The sequence below is a fragment of the Chroicocephalus ridibundus genome, chromosome 7 (genome assembly GCF_963924245.1).
Source record: "Chroicocephalus ridibundus chromosome 7, bChrRid1.1, whole genome shotgun sequence".
NCBI lineage: Eukaryota > Metazoa > Chordata > Aves > Charadriiformes > Laridae > Chroicocephalus > Chroicocephalus ridibundus.
The window spans coordinates 571,341-587,264 of NC_086290.1; the positions used below are offsets into that span (position 1 = coordinate 571,341).

At 40.5% G+C, this 15,924-nt stretch overlaps 1 protein-coding gene across 1 annotated transcript in view; it reads left to right on the forward strand.

The window, feature by feature from the left end:
• CCDC148 (coiled-coil domain containing 148) overlaps positions 1-15,924 on the forward strand; it is a 71,406-nt gene that overhangs the window by 30,766 nt on the left and 24,716 nt on the right. The window contains exons 10-11 of the mRNA XM_063342442.1: positions 3,892-4,030; positions 6,159-6,365. Coding sequence (XP_063198512.1) covers positions 3,892-4,030; positions 6,159-6,365 — 346 coding nt within the window. The remainder of the gene's footprint in view (positions 1-3,891; positions 4,031-6,158; positions 6,366-15,924) is intronic.

A 15,924-nucleotide genomic window follows, 5' to 3' on the forward strand; every position in this document is an offset into this window, starting at 1 on the left:
TATTTGTTCACACAGCTGTATGGTCAGAAGTGTCTAAGGCAGATTATTGCAAAAGAGAATCTCTGCTCTTAGAACTGTCTCATTACTGTCAGTAAAATAACGTGGTCAAACGGCACCATACTGAGGCGTGTCAGGACTCACAGGAGAGGATTACTGATTTCTTTCAGAAATTATAAGAGGTAGTTCAAAATCCAACCCATAGACTAGTAAACACTCTCTTAGGATGGCTGGTACTGCCTCTGAGTAAAGGCTAGCAGGGTTTTATGGTAGTTCTTCTAATAAACAAATAAATAAAATACTGGGTCTCGAAAGACAAGAATGCTAGGTGTTATCTTAAGAAAAATATTATTGTGCTCACTTAGTTCAGCATCAGTAGGAGTAGTAGCAGTGAAAGAGATTTAAATCATAGCAAAGAATAATTAATTTGTTCATTCAAGTTACTCTTCAGAAAGCCTATACCTCAGAATATCCAATTGTGACAGAGAAATTCTAAAATTAACAAATGAACTGATTTCATAGAAAAGCTCCCTGTAGAGAAAAGGGAGGAGTTTAAAACGTTAATTTCTGAGGATCAATCACAAGACATTTTTCTTCGAGGCAGTGAATGTTGCAGAAATAGCACACCTTCCCATCCCACCTCTGTGTCAAAGCTCGGGGACTCATGTCTTTGCAGAACTGTGTCTGCTGTTCCAGACCTGCCGCTTGAGGGTTATAAGGTATTACTGCAACGGTCCCCTCTTTGAAGGATTCCTTATCCCCATTTCACTTTCGGGGGCAATATTTCTTCTTTAGACCTAGCATGTGAAAAATACTCAGCTCAGCCATCTATATTCATTGTCTGTCATGGGAAGTTTAAGCAATCACCTATAAAGAAACACTTTCATTGCTGTTCTGCTTTTGCTAATGTAATTTCACTTTTTATGTTGTCTCCAACATTTGCTTGGTAGTTGTCAGTCACTGCAAATAAACTTTTTACAGGAGCTGGATCTTTTCTCTCACCAGTTTTGAAGCCACCTACCTCTGTTTCTTTTCATGATGTCTGGATTTAATAGCAAACAGCTGGGTCCTAAAAATAGTTTGTCGGATATTTCACCCAGTTTATAAAAAGAGAAAGGAAAATGGGTGGAAAATGCGAATAATGGATATCTAGCTCACATAAGGTTGTAGAGGAAAAGCTATTTCATTCAACAACTTTATTCATTTTAGCCTACTAATGAGTCTGCAAGTCAGGATTATGCCTGTACTTTTCCTAGTCCTGAATCTGTATCTGCACAAGTGATGGGGAGCTTTTCTGTATGAGCTTGCGCTGCTGTGCTGTGATACAGCCCCACACAGCAAGTGCTTCAAGTCTTGTGTAAATGGGGAAGTCAATGGGCTGCAAGGTAGGGTATGACTTAGTGATGTTCTATCAGGGAGCAGTGCCCAGAGAAGCTGTGGCTGCCCCATCCCTGGAGGGGTTCAAGGCCAGGTTGGACGGGGCTTGGAGCAACCTGGGCTGGTGGGAGGTGTCCCTGCCCAGGGCAGGGGGTGCCACTGGCTGGGCTTTAGGGTCCCTTCCAACCCAAACCATTCTATTCTATATGCCCCGCTCACCACCTTGGGAATGCTAGATGAGAGTTGGCTGGTTGGTGGTGTTCTTGTGAGAAGTCAGGTTGCTGTCGATTTCTGTTTTTTATTGGCTACGTTTTGTGAATTATTCTAGAGCTGTCAACAAATGCGGGTTGTGAACCTTGCTCTTGCCTGGAAAAGCAAAGACGCTTTTTAGCATCAGTGTGTGCTCTTTGTCCTGTGACGTGGTACTGCTACCTGTAGACACTTTACTCTTTTTTTAAAGTTAATTTTCTATGTGTCGCTTTCACTTTACTCCATTGATAAACAGATAAGCTACTCAAAAGCACTACCACAGGGTGCCAGCTAAGAGTTAGTGCGTCATATTTCCCTGCAAAAAACCCTTTCATGACTGGAATCACTCTGTATGCAATACAAACATTATTACAGCAAATTACTGTTTTGATGTGTTTGTAGCATCAAAGGCCGTGATAATGTTGTTGGAGTTTATTGAAGGAGGTAGAATGTGATTTCTCCTTACCTGGCCATCTTCAATGTGGTGCCGTCTGCGTAAAAGACAAGAGTAACTTCTAACGTGTATTCAAAGAAAACAAAATAAAGAAAAAGTACACATAGAGTGCAAGAAACAAGGTGTTCTTTACTAGGGAATAGTGATTTTAATGTTTCTTCATATTTGGTTGTCATTAAGTTGCCACCATTCTGATCCTGGAATAATGACTGTGCTGAAAATGTTACAGTAAACTAAGAATCATTTTTGTTTTATGAAAGTCAGAGGGTGAAGAATTGAAGTGGGGAGGAAAGAACCTCTGATCGCTGGCTGTCTCCAGAACGATGGGTGAAGGTTAAATTCCTCTTAAGACCATAACGGTAAAAACAAAGTCCGTTAGTCTGCCTGAAGAAAGCTGTAAAATGAATGCCTTTAGGTAGGTGAAGATGAGTGGAACTCTGTCTGAATTTATGCCAACTTCACGAAGCATGCAACATCAGGAAGTGCCAGGAGAGAGGAAAAAAGGTGACAAGCATGTCGTCAAGAGATTGGGTACCCTTGCCTGACGGGATATTACTTCAAAAATGGTTTGTTGAAATGGGATATTATGTCTTTGCATTCTTGAGATATGTCTATAGATGAAGCTTTCCATTTCTTAAAACTAACAGGGATGTCTTCTTGTTTCCTCCTTCAGTGTCCCAGGACATTGTACAACGGTGATGATACACAGTGGTTTTAATGTACAATGTTTTTTTAAATAAATGTTGTGTTAAACTGATTACATAGAATTTTTCTAATACTTGTGTTCACTGTTCTCTCTTTAAAAATAATGCTAGATCATATCGAAAAATCTAGTTTAATATTAATTACATATGAGCATCTCACAAAAAAAAATCCTTTTTTCTTTTTTTTTTAAATACCTGGTATTTCTGCCTGTGTAAGGATAAAGTTGTTCTAAGATCTTGGAGGTGCAATGCTATTAAATACCAAGACACCGCTGCTGGCTCAGGAAGTCCGAGAGCTGCAGACAGTTGGAGGCTGCAGGAATTTGCTGGGGGTAGAGTCATACAATTGCTGCCTTTTAATTTTCCCTAGGCTTTTAGTCACTGTTGAAAACAGGTCACTGGGATAGAGAGACCTTTTGGTCTGACTCAGTGTTGCTGCTCTTCCTTTAATGCTGAGAATAAAAGCCCGACGTTAATCCCTTCGAGGCCAAGAGTTCAGATTGAGGGTAAAATCTAATCTACTAAATCCAAACCTGTGGAACTCTGCTTTAGTTTTATTACTTCTTGCTACTCTGATTTTCTGAAATACATGAATGCATACTTATTGCTACACCTTCTGTTTTAAAAAGCTGTGACTCTTATGCTTTGTGGATGAGTTTATGGCTGTCAGAAGTTTGTTTTTAAATTAGTTCCTCATTTAGCTACGTACAGATATTATCACTTCATTTGATTTTGATAATTTTATTTAGTGCTCAGGGGTGGAGGCTGATCATCTTCCTTTTTCACATTGTGTTTTCCGTGTGGTGTGACTATTCATTAGTGTAATGTATTTAAGAAACACGGTATCGCTCCCCAGTTAAAAGCCAGGTTAGGAAAGGAACAATTAATTTGAATGATGGCACAATAAATGGTCACATTAGAAAAGCAATATAGGTTTGCTTTGTTTCATTGAAGTAAATCTAAAATTCTCAGCTCTGATCCAACATCCAGTTTACAGGTTGAGGATTGTGAGCCCGCAGAAAGATTAGGCCTTTAACAATAAACGAGAACCAACCTCCTCCTTCTCAAATGTTAAATTATACTGGGGCTGATTGTTTTGCATTTCTATAGGAACATTGACTGGAATGAAGAAGATCAGTGGGTTTTTCAGACTGTTCTCAATCAGTATCCAAGCAATCTTGGGAGGAGGAGGACTTTGTACCTCGATGTGCTGCAGAGATACCTTCCTCACAAATCTCGGCACGACCTGGTCAGTGTTGTTTTAACTATTAGATCAATTACATAAATTCTTACATAAATCATGTAGTGGATATTTGTATTAAAGAATGTTTATCAAAGTTTTTTATTTTAAAATTTCTTAATGGTGAATTTTGTTCTGCACAGTGAAGAAGGGATGTCCTTGTCTTCAAAATGCACAAACTTGAAAACCTATCGCTTCTTCAGAATGAGCACTGTGGAGATTTTATAGTTCCACATACTGTTACAGTCAAATTCACAAAATTAGTTTGTTAGCATTGCTTTTGCTGTACAGTTTTATAGTTATGTCATGCTATTCTGCTTCTCTCGGTATTTTTATTTTTTATGAGGATGTATAGCTTTGTCGCACTGTCTAGGAATAGTTACTTTAATTGGTCTGTGGCACATATATAGCAGAAAGAGCAGAAAGTTATCTCCTGCTCTCGGGGAGAGGCTATTTTTATATGCATAATGCCTTTCAAATTGATTGCTGATTCCTTTTACACTCCACGGTGAATAAGCACATAGCAGCTAATAGAGAAACCCATTTCAAGGCCAGAACACTTCAGGATGTCGTAAGTAAAGCAGGAATCTTTTTTTATCTCTGCAAGTATTTTTAGACCATCTACTTCCTTGTCTTTGAGGAGTGCCTGGTGCAAAGGATTGACAGTGAAGCGATACTGATAATTAGCGTAGTTTCACCTAAAATAACGTTCTTGTGGATTTCAGAACTTTTGCCTGTGAGAACTAGGCTAAATAATTACGTGCTTTGTACGATGTAGCTATATTTTAAGCATAGCCGTTATTAATGGGTATCCCTAATTCTTTGAAGGTTAAATTTATATTTTTTAAATCTTAAATGAAAAATCATAATTCTGCATTGAATTGATATCTCTTAGTATGTGTATTAGTGTGACAAATACAGAAATGTTAAAACAGTTCTAAGAATCTATTCTTAAAACATCTGTGTGACATTAGAATACTAAACCTAGAGCCTTCTGCGCCTTCTTCCCTCTGAAGAAGAATGAACAGTGGACACACACAGAGTGCTTGATCCAGTAGCAGCTCATCAGAGAGGTCTGGTTTTAGAAGTGCAGACTCTCCATCCCATTTCTTGCTCATAGGTTTCTCAGCTCGAGGTGCTTGCTAGTAAGGCTCACCTGAGTTTGTGGCAGCAACAAAGTCAATGTGAACTTCTGAGGTGGCGGCCTGTGTGCGTTTGACCAAAGAGAAGCTCCAGAGGTGGTGGTACCACTTTACGTCATCCAGCTATGAGCTAATGGGAATCTCTGTGAGCTAGGCACCAGGTGGGTCAGCATCCCCCTGTCCCCTGCCAAAAGCCTGGAAGTTAGCATCAGGAGTGGTCCTCTTGACATTTGTGAGCAGATAGCCATCTCTAGAATCTCCTTCATCCCTGTAACTTGTATTTTTGGGGATATAAGACAGGTCCTAAACTCTGCTGCCTCAGTCCGTGCAGCCTTACCTGTTACTGCTTTTGTCAAAGTCTTGAGGCTTGAATATCCTCAGGAACCTCACTGAATAGGGCCGAAGAAGGTGTATTTAAGATCAAACACTCATCGTTTTTGTTAGGTGGTGACACTGATGGTGGCAGTATGCTGCTTGGCAAGCTAAACATCTATTTCCAGCTTTCCTGTTAGGACAGAAAAAGTGAAGCTAATTCTCCTCTGTACGGCATTTGTACAATTGCTTGAATTGGTGTTCTGTTTCTCTATAGATCTTAATTTGCTACAAAGATCCTCAGCTTACAGAAAGTGCTCAATATGTCCGAAGATGTATCGAAAAGGACCTACTTGCATTTTATGTACTTTAGGGCAGGAAGGAACCATTGCATTTAATTCATTCATATTGCAAAAGCGTAGTTCAGAAAAGAGCAGTGGAGGGTCAGGACACTGAAGTGCCATGTGGCGAACAGGGATAGGCTGGGGTGGTGTCACTGTCCCGACACTGGGAGGCTGATGTGCACCTGGCAGAACACTTCTGGGCCCCGAATTGTGGATTCCGTAGGGATATTGGTGATATAATTAAACCAATTATATTCAAGGTTTGCAAAAACCTCTAGAATTATTTTATTTTATTAATGCATAGTTTTTAAACCTTTCTGAAATTCTTTACTTTTTTAGGTTGTTCACGAGAAAGCTTGGGATCGCTACCATTTCATTAGGAATCAGCGCAGAGTCTTGATATTAAACTGGGTTCAAGCTAGGAAAGCCTTTTTACTTAAGGCAGCGACGACTGTTGCGGAAGCCTCCGCTGCTCACGAGGCAGAAGTAGTGTTGGCTAATACCAGACAAAAACAACAGGAGATTTGTGCTGATCTGAAAGCGAAGGTAGGTTCAGTTATGAATCTAACACATGCAAATCTGATTTTCGCTGGTAAATTCAAAATGAAGTTACAGTGTTTAAGTGAAGAAAACCTAACTGAAGATAGTTGTCATAATCCGGTTTTTACTGGCCTGCTTGAATTGTTTTGTGCTGTTAGGGGACAAAAAGCAAACTATAATCTGCTGGCAGAAATCAGTATGTTTGTGAAGCTTGATTTGTAAATGCTTCTGAAGATGCTCTGTTTCATTGCCAATAAGGATCCTTGTTAGTGTTTCAACCAGCTCTTGAACTTAGTTTGTCTTTTTTTGGTTAAGAATTTGATTACCTAGCACACTTTAGGCATTACTATGAGTTTCATACTGCGGGTATAATCTCTGTATAGACTGCAATTGTGTTTATTTTGATGGATTTTGAGCACCATCAAAGAGTTTGAACTGTATTTCAGTATTAGAAGAACAAGAATTGTTCTGCAGTTTACCATATGAGAGACTGTAAGCAAGCTACAGGAGTAAAGGTCTGGCATCATATTCCTTGTGTTTCTCTCTAACCTTGGCAAATCACAAAATATTTGTGTGTTTCTGCTTCTTCCTCAACAAAGTTGGATTGGTATCACAGAATCACAGACTGGTTTGGGTGGGAAGGGACCTTAAAGCCCAGCCAGTGGCACCCCCTGCCCTGGGCAGGGACACCTCCCACCAGCCCAGGTTGCTCCAAGCCCCGTCCAACCTGGCCTTGAACCCCTCCAGGGATGGGGCAGCCACAGCTTCTCTGGGCACCCTGGGCCAGGGGCTCACCGCCCTCACAGCAAACAATTTCTGCCTCACATCTCATCTCAGTCTCCCCTCTGTCAGTGTAAAACCCTTCCCCCTCGTCCCATGGCTCCCCTCCCTGATCCAGAGTCCCTCCCCAGCTTTTCTGGAGCATCTTTGGGGCCTGGAAGGGGCTGGAAGGTCTCCCCGGAGCCTTCTCTTCTCCAGGCTGAACAACCCTAACTCCCTCACTCAGCCTGTTCCCATGGCAGAGAAGATATTTATACTGTCTGAGGCTTACTTCACAATTGCTTTTAACATTTGCTTCCACTTCTGAGGATTCTAAATGTTCCATTCATCATCACTACCACCAGTTTTTTAGATTAATGCTGGTCTGTTTTCAGAGAAATAATGAATATCTGTCTTCCCTTCCGTTTATTTTTAAGAATGCTTTCTAAGACCTGAAAAAATGGATCCCATAACTTGTTTGGCCTTGTTATGGAGGTTTCGCAATATTCTGAAAGGTGATTTACTGTGTTAAGAGGTGAAAAAAGATAAAAATACCTGGGGGTGTTTGGTAAGAGAATAGAATAAAATGGGAGGAGCCTGGATGCAAGAGGAGAGTGTTATGATGTTGATGCCTAAGGCATGTGTAAGGGGAATCACATTTCTGGGCAAGAAAGGCATGTTAAGATTTGTTTAAACTGCTCTCTGATTTTTCACTTGCACAGAAATTAACATCTGAAAGCAGACATGGTGTAGTGTTCTCTACCAGCATCATTTCTGTTGGACCCTTACTTTTCAGCAAAATACTGAACACTTGATTTTGGTTTTCTACAAGTAGAAAAACACAGTAAAACTTGTACTGTGATTAAGATTTTTGATATTGATGCTATTTTTTCACTATAGTAATAATACAAAAACCCCCTGTTGTCTCCTGTTCCTGGAGCCGTCTGTCATGGGGAGGTTTGAATCTAAACACTTTAGGGTTAGAAACTGCCTGGGCTTGACGCAGAGGGGAGAGCTCCATTTCGACTCCCGTGGCAGGCTTCCCTGCAGCCAAGTCGGGTAAGGAGCGGTTCTCCGGAGTTGGTGCGGGGTTTGGGGTTTGTTTCTTTTTTTTCTCCCCCCGCCCCAGGCCCCCCTTTGTGGAATTGCTGTGTGTCTCTCATCTGCACAATTAGAGGTGGAAGGGCCATTTATTCCAGAACTGTGAATTTATGAGTCTGTCTTTTTTTTTTTCTTTTTTTTTTCTTCCCCTCAAAAAGTAACAAGCAAGCGTTTGAGTATTTGTGTTGTCTCTGTGTAGTTTAAGATTCTCACTGATGCATTGAACGTTGGCTGAAAGTTTTTTGGGTTCTGACCTCCTGTTTCCAGTAACCTGGAACTGTTTGAAACTTAAAGCTATTAGGCCTAGACTTTTCAAGGGTTGCTTTCAAAGGTGGCTTTGTTAAAATGTTGAACACTTGATCAATAACAATTCACCTGTTTCCCAGAAAAGAGGAGTGAAAAAGGTAGCTCTTTTTTTTTTTTTTTTTTTTTCTTTTCTTCATTAAAGGAGGATATCATTGTGACCTTGTTTTGATCAGCTCCGCGGCTGAAAGGGCTAGAGGACGGAAGTTGAAATTGAGCAAGGAGCTAGCTGGCTTTCAGAGAAATTATTCTGAATGTATCCATGGGTTTTCTTTGGATTTGACGGGCATGTGCATTTGAAAACTCATACTTTACCCAGGTTTAGTTCATTTTACAACTTCTCTTTCTACACTTCTGCAGTGGGCAAGCACAGGCTGTCATACTGTGAAAAGCGGCTGTTGGCAACTATCGGGTAAAAAGCAGTCTAGTGAGTTAATTTACACAGCTAAAAAACCATCTTCACGAGGATCCATAAGATGGAGTAAAATGTGGATCTGTCTCCAAGGGAATGAGTGTAGAGCTGGAAATCAGGGGTTAGGGCTGTTCTCCCGCTTTTTGGCCATTAAGTGACTGAAGTTTTGCATTTCAGTAAGTTTAGCGTAAGGAAATCTTACTTGTATCACTTTGCCAGAGGGAAAATGTAGTTGCTATAATGATTTAGCTGTATAGTAGACTTCAGGTATGCTTGTGAAGAGTTTGTATCCTGAATGTGAGAGACACAGATCTCCTTTGTTGGACCAGGAGGTTGCAGAGAAAGTCGCAGCATTCATATGCCTATTTACATGAGCTGTAAAATGAAGTTATGACACACACACACTGCAAGATATGTAAGCAGCTTTAGAAATGCGAAGGATCGTTAGATTCATTTTGCAGGCAGAATACGCAGAAGTACATTAAAATCAAAATGGAATGTTTGAGCAGCTGTTAACGATAGAGTGGGAGAAGACTAAACTCTGCACATGACACCTTTCGTTTAACTTCCAGTCAGTAAACCATTTAGCCTGCTTTCCTTACTTGATTTAAAGGGGATATCTTTCTGTAAATCTCTATACTTCTTTGAGTTTGCGGGGTTTTTAAAAAGAGTTTTTCTTTCTCTGTGTGTGAAAATCAGTTTGTTCCCAATTGTAGTGCAGATTGAGCAATGCAAAAGAGAAAGAAAATATTCATAGAATCATAGAATTGTTGAGGTTGGAAGGGACCTTTAAGATCATCGAGTCCAACCTTTAGCCTACCCTGACAAGAGCCACTTCTAAACCATGTCCCTCAGTGCCCCATCTACCCTTTTTTTAAACACCTTCAGGGATGGTGAATCCACCACCTCCCTGGACAGCCTATTCCAATGTTTAATAACCCTTTCAGTGAAAAAATGTCTCCTAATATCTAATCTAAACCTCCCCTGACGTAACTTGAACCCGTTTCCCCTCGTCCTATCACTTGTCACCAGGGAGAAGAGGTCATTCATATGTGACAGGCTATGCATTTTTCTTATTACTACAATAACCACATGATATCACCTAACTTTTATATAGTTCATCTGTTAACAACAAACCAAAGGCATAGCAAACAGACTAAAGAATTTATTTATTTAAAACTGTTTTAAATGCACTAGAAGCAACTATGCCATTGTGACATTCTAGGCCTTGTGACCAACAAGAGGGGATAGCAATTAAAAAGCAAAGCAGCAGAGAAGTTAAATTAATGTTTATAGCGGTTTTTATGTGGGGAAAGGACTTTCAAATTCTTATTCCATGTTCCATCTCACAGAAGATCAATGGGTGTCCTTAGCAGAAATCAGAGTCTCTAAGGAGGAATTTTGAAACAACTCAAGAAGCTCAGGTGAAATAAATCACCAGGGCCATATGGTAATCTGAATGAAATAAAGTGTGAAATGGATAACTGTACTGAAGATATACCGTACATTCTTCAAGAGGAAACATTTCTGGTACATACCTTTAACAGCCCTGTTTGCCATGGGAAAACAAGCAAAACAAAAACATGTAAGTGAGAGGTCGAGAATCCCTCAGGTTTGGTATGCTTTGTGCTGTGTGGATGTAACCGCTTTCAGGGTTCTGTAGCAGATGCTGTGTAAAAAAAAATTCTGTGTAAAATTCCTCTTTCTAAGCAACATAGAGAAGCAAATTCTGCTATGTCACAAGTAAGGGAGAGCGTGATCTTTTAAGAGGGTTAGTAGGGTGCTGCTTCACAGTTGGTGTTTGAAGGATTGAAGTACTTGCTGTGATACATTCAGAAATTCAGTCAAGGTATCTGCATGCATTCAAAACATTATTTTTACATTGAATTTATCTTAAAATATTTATAATCCAGTACTTTCCATCTTCATATAAAACAAATTTGAAAGGACGCTGGAGGGAGACCTGCAACAGTAGACAAAAGGTCATTGAATCTCCTGTGTGTGATGCATAGGGTGGGCTTTTTCTTCCTTAGCATAAAGCTATGTGCCTGCCTGCCTTTAAATCTTTTCTCTTTCTCTTTTTGTGTTCCAGGATTAATCCCCACTCCAGTGCTAAAATCTCTTGTAACGCATTGTGAATTTTTGGAGAGCAACTCTTGCATTCCTTATCCTGGCAGAAACTAAGATAAACAAATTTCAAAAAGAAGAGAGTTAGGTGGAATTAACCGGGATATTGCCAACCATATAAAGCATGTTGCAGGTTGCCCTCCTGCTCCCTTTCTGTATAATAAGAAGAAAAGATGTGTCAGTAAACTCAGGGAAAAAAGTTGTATCTCCCTATCCAGCACATAGTCAAGTCACTGATTGGAATGGTTTGACTGCCATAAGAGATCAACATTGAGGTATTACAACTGAATATAAAAAAAAAGGCTGGATAGGTATCAAATCTAGTACTTTGACTATCATCTGATCACTTTGCAGGGAACTTTGTAAAAATAAATATTTAAATAGTGTAATATTTAAAGTAAGAGTTTTGTTTTTCAGAACCATTGTCTGTTCACCACCGAGCTGACCCATTCGTTTGTTGGATGTGAGAAGCGCAGCAGAGCCCTGCGCTACGCCAGTGGTGTGGAAAGTGTAGTAGTTTAAAGTGCCTTCATGGTTTGCTCCAGCATTATAATTAGAATTTATGCTATATGAGACAACATACAAATTTGAAAATGCTCTCTTCGTTATTGTGCTGTGATAGATTTGGGAAGGAGTAGGAGCACGCGCAGAGCCACAGGCCCCAGTGAAGTTACAGGAGGCAGTTTGTTAAACTGTGGCAACTCCATTACGTGTGATTCGTGTTATTCTTCTGAGGACGCTATCATGACTGCATGCTTAATCTTCTGTACTGGGTATAACTTGCAGGGATTTGGTGATGGGGCTGCAAGGGCACCCTACGTGAGAGGAGACTGTGGACTGGCTTGTCAGCTCTGAGATTCATTTAAACAACTCATTGCGCCCCAAAACTTCAGCCAGTCAGAGGGGAGCAGGTGGGGCCCCAGCCTGGGACCTGTCTTGCTCATTTTCCTGCCTGCTAGGTTTACCAAAGCTTGTAGGTGAAGTGTGCTCGAGACACGCACTTATCTGTCAAATTTAGTTGAAATTGTCCAGTGATCCCCAAAATTACTTGAGGATGGATAGCCAGACAGGCAGACAGCTCATGCTAACCGTATTTTCTTAGGAGAATTATCTTCTTTCTTCAGCTAAGAAAGTGGCACCTCAGGCAAGCAAAATAATTTGCATTAAAATTTTGCAAAAGTAGGAAAGGATCAAAGGAGCTCTTCATCCAACTGCAGAAGGAACTAGAAGAGATAGTACTGCATATGAAAGACAGGAAATTTAGCTAAGTACTTGTAAATAGAAGTGTGGCTTGCTTAAGGTTATGCATGTGTGAATATTTAAGCCTACATAATGTTTAAACATGTTAATAAAATGTTGACGCTCCCATTGTCAAGAACAGAAAGATGTTCTGAATAATGGTGACTGACAAGAGAGAGGAAATCCAAGGACAAGCTGTGAAAAGTAAACTGTTCACACACTTGACTCGAGCAAAGCTGTTGTGACGTGCTTTCGGTGCCAGGGAACTAAAACCCCTCCTACATTGGATCACAAATTTTGTCGGTACCAATCCCAGCCCTTGGGACTCAGTTTCCCAGCTGAAAGCAGTGGATCTTTTTATTCTTCAGGTTATGACTGAAGGTTATGCTCAAATGCTTTTCTCTCGCATCCCTTTTTCAGATTTAAACACTCTTAGAGCTGCAGAAAACGTCTACAGTTCTGTTAACGATCAAAACAGTTACTTTTGACCACTTTTTGATTTTTCAAATTAAAATTTTTCTCAAGGTGGATATGGGTGTTTTTCTCTTACGTAACAAAATTAATCCTGGTGTCAGTAGCCTTGCTTTTCTCCGTTATTTCTTGCAGACCTCTTAGAGGTAGCCTGCAAAGCACAAGCTGCTCTAGAGCACCAGTCAAACACCTACTGCGGATGTGAACTTCGATTGGTTTTCTAATCACAGTCAGAATGAGGTTATCTTCTGAGATTAACAAACAAACTTGCAAGTGTATTATTTCTTAATTATCCCATTGCCAAATGCTCAAATACTGGACTTCTCACAGGTCTTGTGGAAGTCTGTCAGCAGCAGGAAACTGGTGGCTGGTTCCATTGGCTGTTTTTCATTTGAGACCCAAGGAGCCTGGACGTGATTCCAGGTGCTGCTCCGAAGTTTTCAAGGCAGAAGAATCCCCAGTCTAGAGCAGAAGGAACAGGGGTTTAGAGTTGAGACTTACTGGAGACTTCACACTGCTATCTGTTAATATCACGGTAGTTTATGTTGTTGATGTACCTGTCGATGGCATAAGTACCTGCATGTATTGACTGTGTGGTCTCAGGAGCTTCTGCACTCCGTAAAATCCAGACGAGTTCTTTGCCGCAACAGTTGAGCTCAGTCTTGTCCGCAGGGACAGGGCGCATTGTTCTGACGGCTGGCCTGCTGAGTGACCCAAGTTCAGAGTGTCTGCTGCCCTATAACCTCTGTTGTGGGGCGTTCGTATTCAGGATTAGGTGTTAGCATGGATTTTGAATGCGTGGTGTTTGTGGTGACGGTAGGGGCCAGCAGTATTTGAAGCGCTGTATCCCGGAGCCCAGAGCGCAGGATGTCTGGCCGGTGTGTTGCTTTACCCGCTGGCAGGAGACAGGAACTCTTTACTGCAGCTCTCTGGGCTGCTGCCACCAGCATATGAACCAAAACTCCTAAACAGCAACGATCCTTGCTAAATATTTCTACTAGATCATGATATTTAATATGGAGCCCCCCCCTTGTAAATCTGAACTTCCTTCCACAGTAACTAGTAATTGACACATTTGCTATTTTAAACGTTCGTGTCAGTTCATAAGGTTGCTGGCATGCAAGAAAAGGAAAACAATATTTATGACATTTATCGAAAAGGACTTTCTAGGACTTCCTAAACTTTAAAAATGATGGCTTTTTCACATTGTTTTGACAAATTCCATCCTGCCCTGTAATGTTTTAGACTCCAGGGAACTGTTCTTAATATACATTTTAATTTTTTCCCTTTCATAAGCTCTAGTATTCACACCCTGAGGCACCTGTCTCATTATCTTTCTGTTTAGGAATATATGCATATACTTTCTATTCTTATTTGATTTCCAAGAATAACACTGTTGTTATTTTATATGTCAATGTGTGGTGGGTTTGATTAGTGGAATTTTATTTATTTTTATTTTCTGTTGATACAATTATACATCAGTAGCAGGTCTACCATACATCCCACTTCCCTTGGAGATGTCAGCTTTGTTGGGGCAAAATTTGACTGTGGCTTCAAAAGTCTTGGCAAACAAGTCATTAACTGGAAGTGTAGAAATCCATGAGATGCCCACTGCGCAAGCCTAAATCTACTCTCCAGTACCCGTGCTGTGAGTTCTGCGCGTCTGAGAATTGTTGAAACTACTGCAAATCGGCACATGTTACCAGTAGGTCCAGTGTTTCCTACATGGCACAGTTCTCATGCATGCCCAAACCACCTGTGAAGAGCGTATCCAGCCCCTGCGTCCTGGAGCGGCAGGGTCGCTGTGCAGGTGCTGTGCAGGCCGGCGTGTTTGGCTGGGAAAAGCTGTGGCAATTCTCTCCTGGAGATGCAAATGTTTTACAACGCGCGTTCATTTCCTTCTTCCCAGTACCTAGCAGAAAGCCTCAAAAGTTTGAGTAGTGTAATGAGAAATTGTGGGTGAATGCAAGTAAGTTTGAAAACACTTTTTTTTTTTTTAAATGAAATCCACTGCTTTTTAGTGGTCATTGAATAGACATTTCTGTATAACTAGGGACTTAAAAATTTTCTTAGTTTTGTAACACAGACTTCTATTGACGTGTTCCATTTATAAAATATTTAAGTCTAAGGGATTTTTACCCTTAACCCAAGCAGAATTTATATGTTTAACTTCTGTTGATCTTAATAGAAATTATCTGGGTGAATCCTCCTTCTTCTATGGGAGACTAGGTCTTTAATTTTTTTATTTTCCTCTAGACTTCCTTCCCCCTTTTCTTAAAAACCTTTCCTTTTTTTCCACCTTAGAATGGCAGGGAGTTGCTCAAGCAAGAGGCATAGATCAACATGCACTACTTTTATCTGAAGTATTAATGACCAAGTGTCCTGGTTTGCTGTATTGCAAATAAAGAGGCTACGCTGCTGCTAATAGAAGTCACCTTTTAATGAGTTTTCCACGTTAATCTTCTAATGATCTCAGTTTGTCTGTGCTCTTTGGCCAGTTCTATAGTAGATAAAAAATAATGACCTTCTCTTTTGTGGGGAAATAAGAAGTTTGCCAAATTTATTAAATCATCTTCATTGATTGGATGATGTGTCCATTAGGAACTGAACCCAGAAGAGTATCCTTACTGAAGACCTGATGTTGCAATCCTGTAATTCCTTTAGCCCATAACTTCTTATCACTTAATCACCTTTTACATCTGTTTTGCTTAATTTTGTTTTCCAGGACACACTAGAAATGCATAGCTCTAAAATGGCCTTTTCTCTGTAAACAGAATCCTTAGGTCACAAACTTGTACTTCTTCTTGTCTTAAAAACATGAAGGAAAAATGTCGTGGTTGACGTGGTTTGAATCCAAACTTGCAATTAAGAGGCATTTTTTTCCCCTCTGTGCCTTGTGGCTTCCGTCTGTAAAATGAAGAGGTATCTCTGACTTACCACAAATGTGATAACTCGATTCCCTACTCAGCGAGAAACAGGGCAGAAGAGCTGGGCAGAGAAGATGATGATGATACAATGAAGTTGGGAAAGTGGGCGAGAAAGGAGAGGAGCTGGTCCTGGCAATAGAAGTGGATCAGTCTGGTTATCTGAGTTGTGGACGTTTCTTGCGGTGCTTTTGGACTCTGTTCATACCAAGCTTCCCCTTTCTTCTGC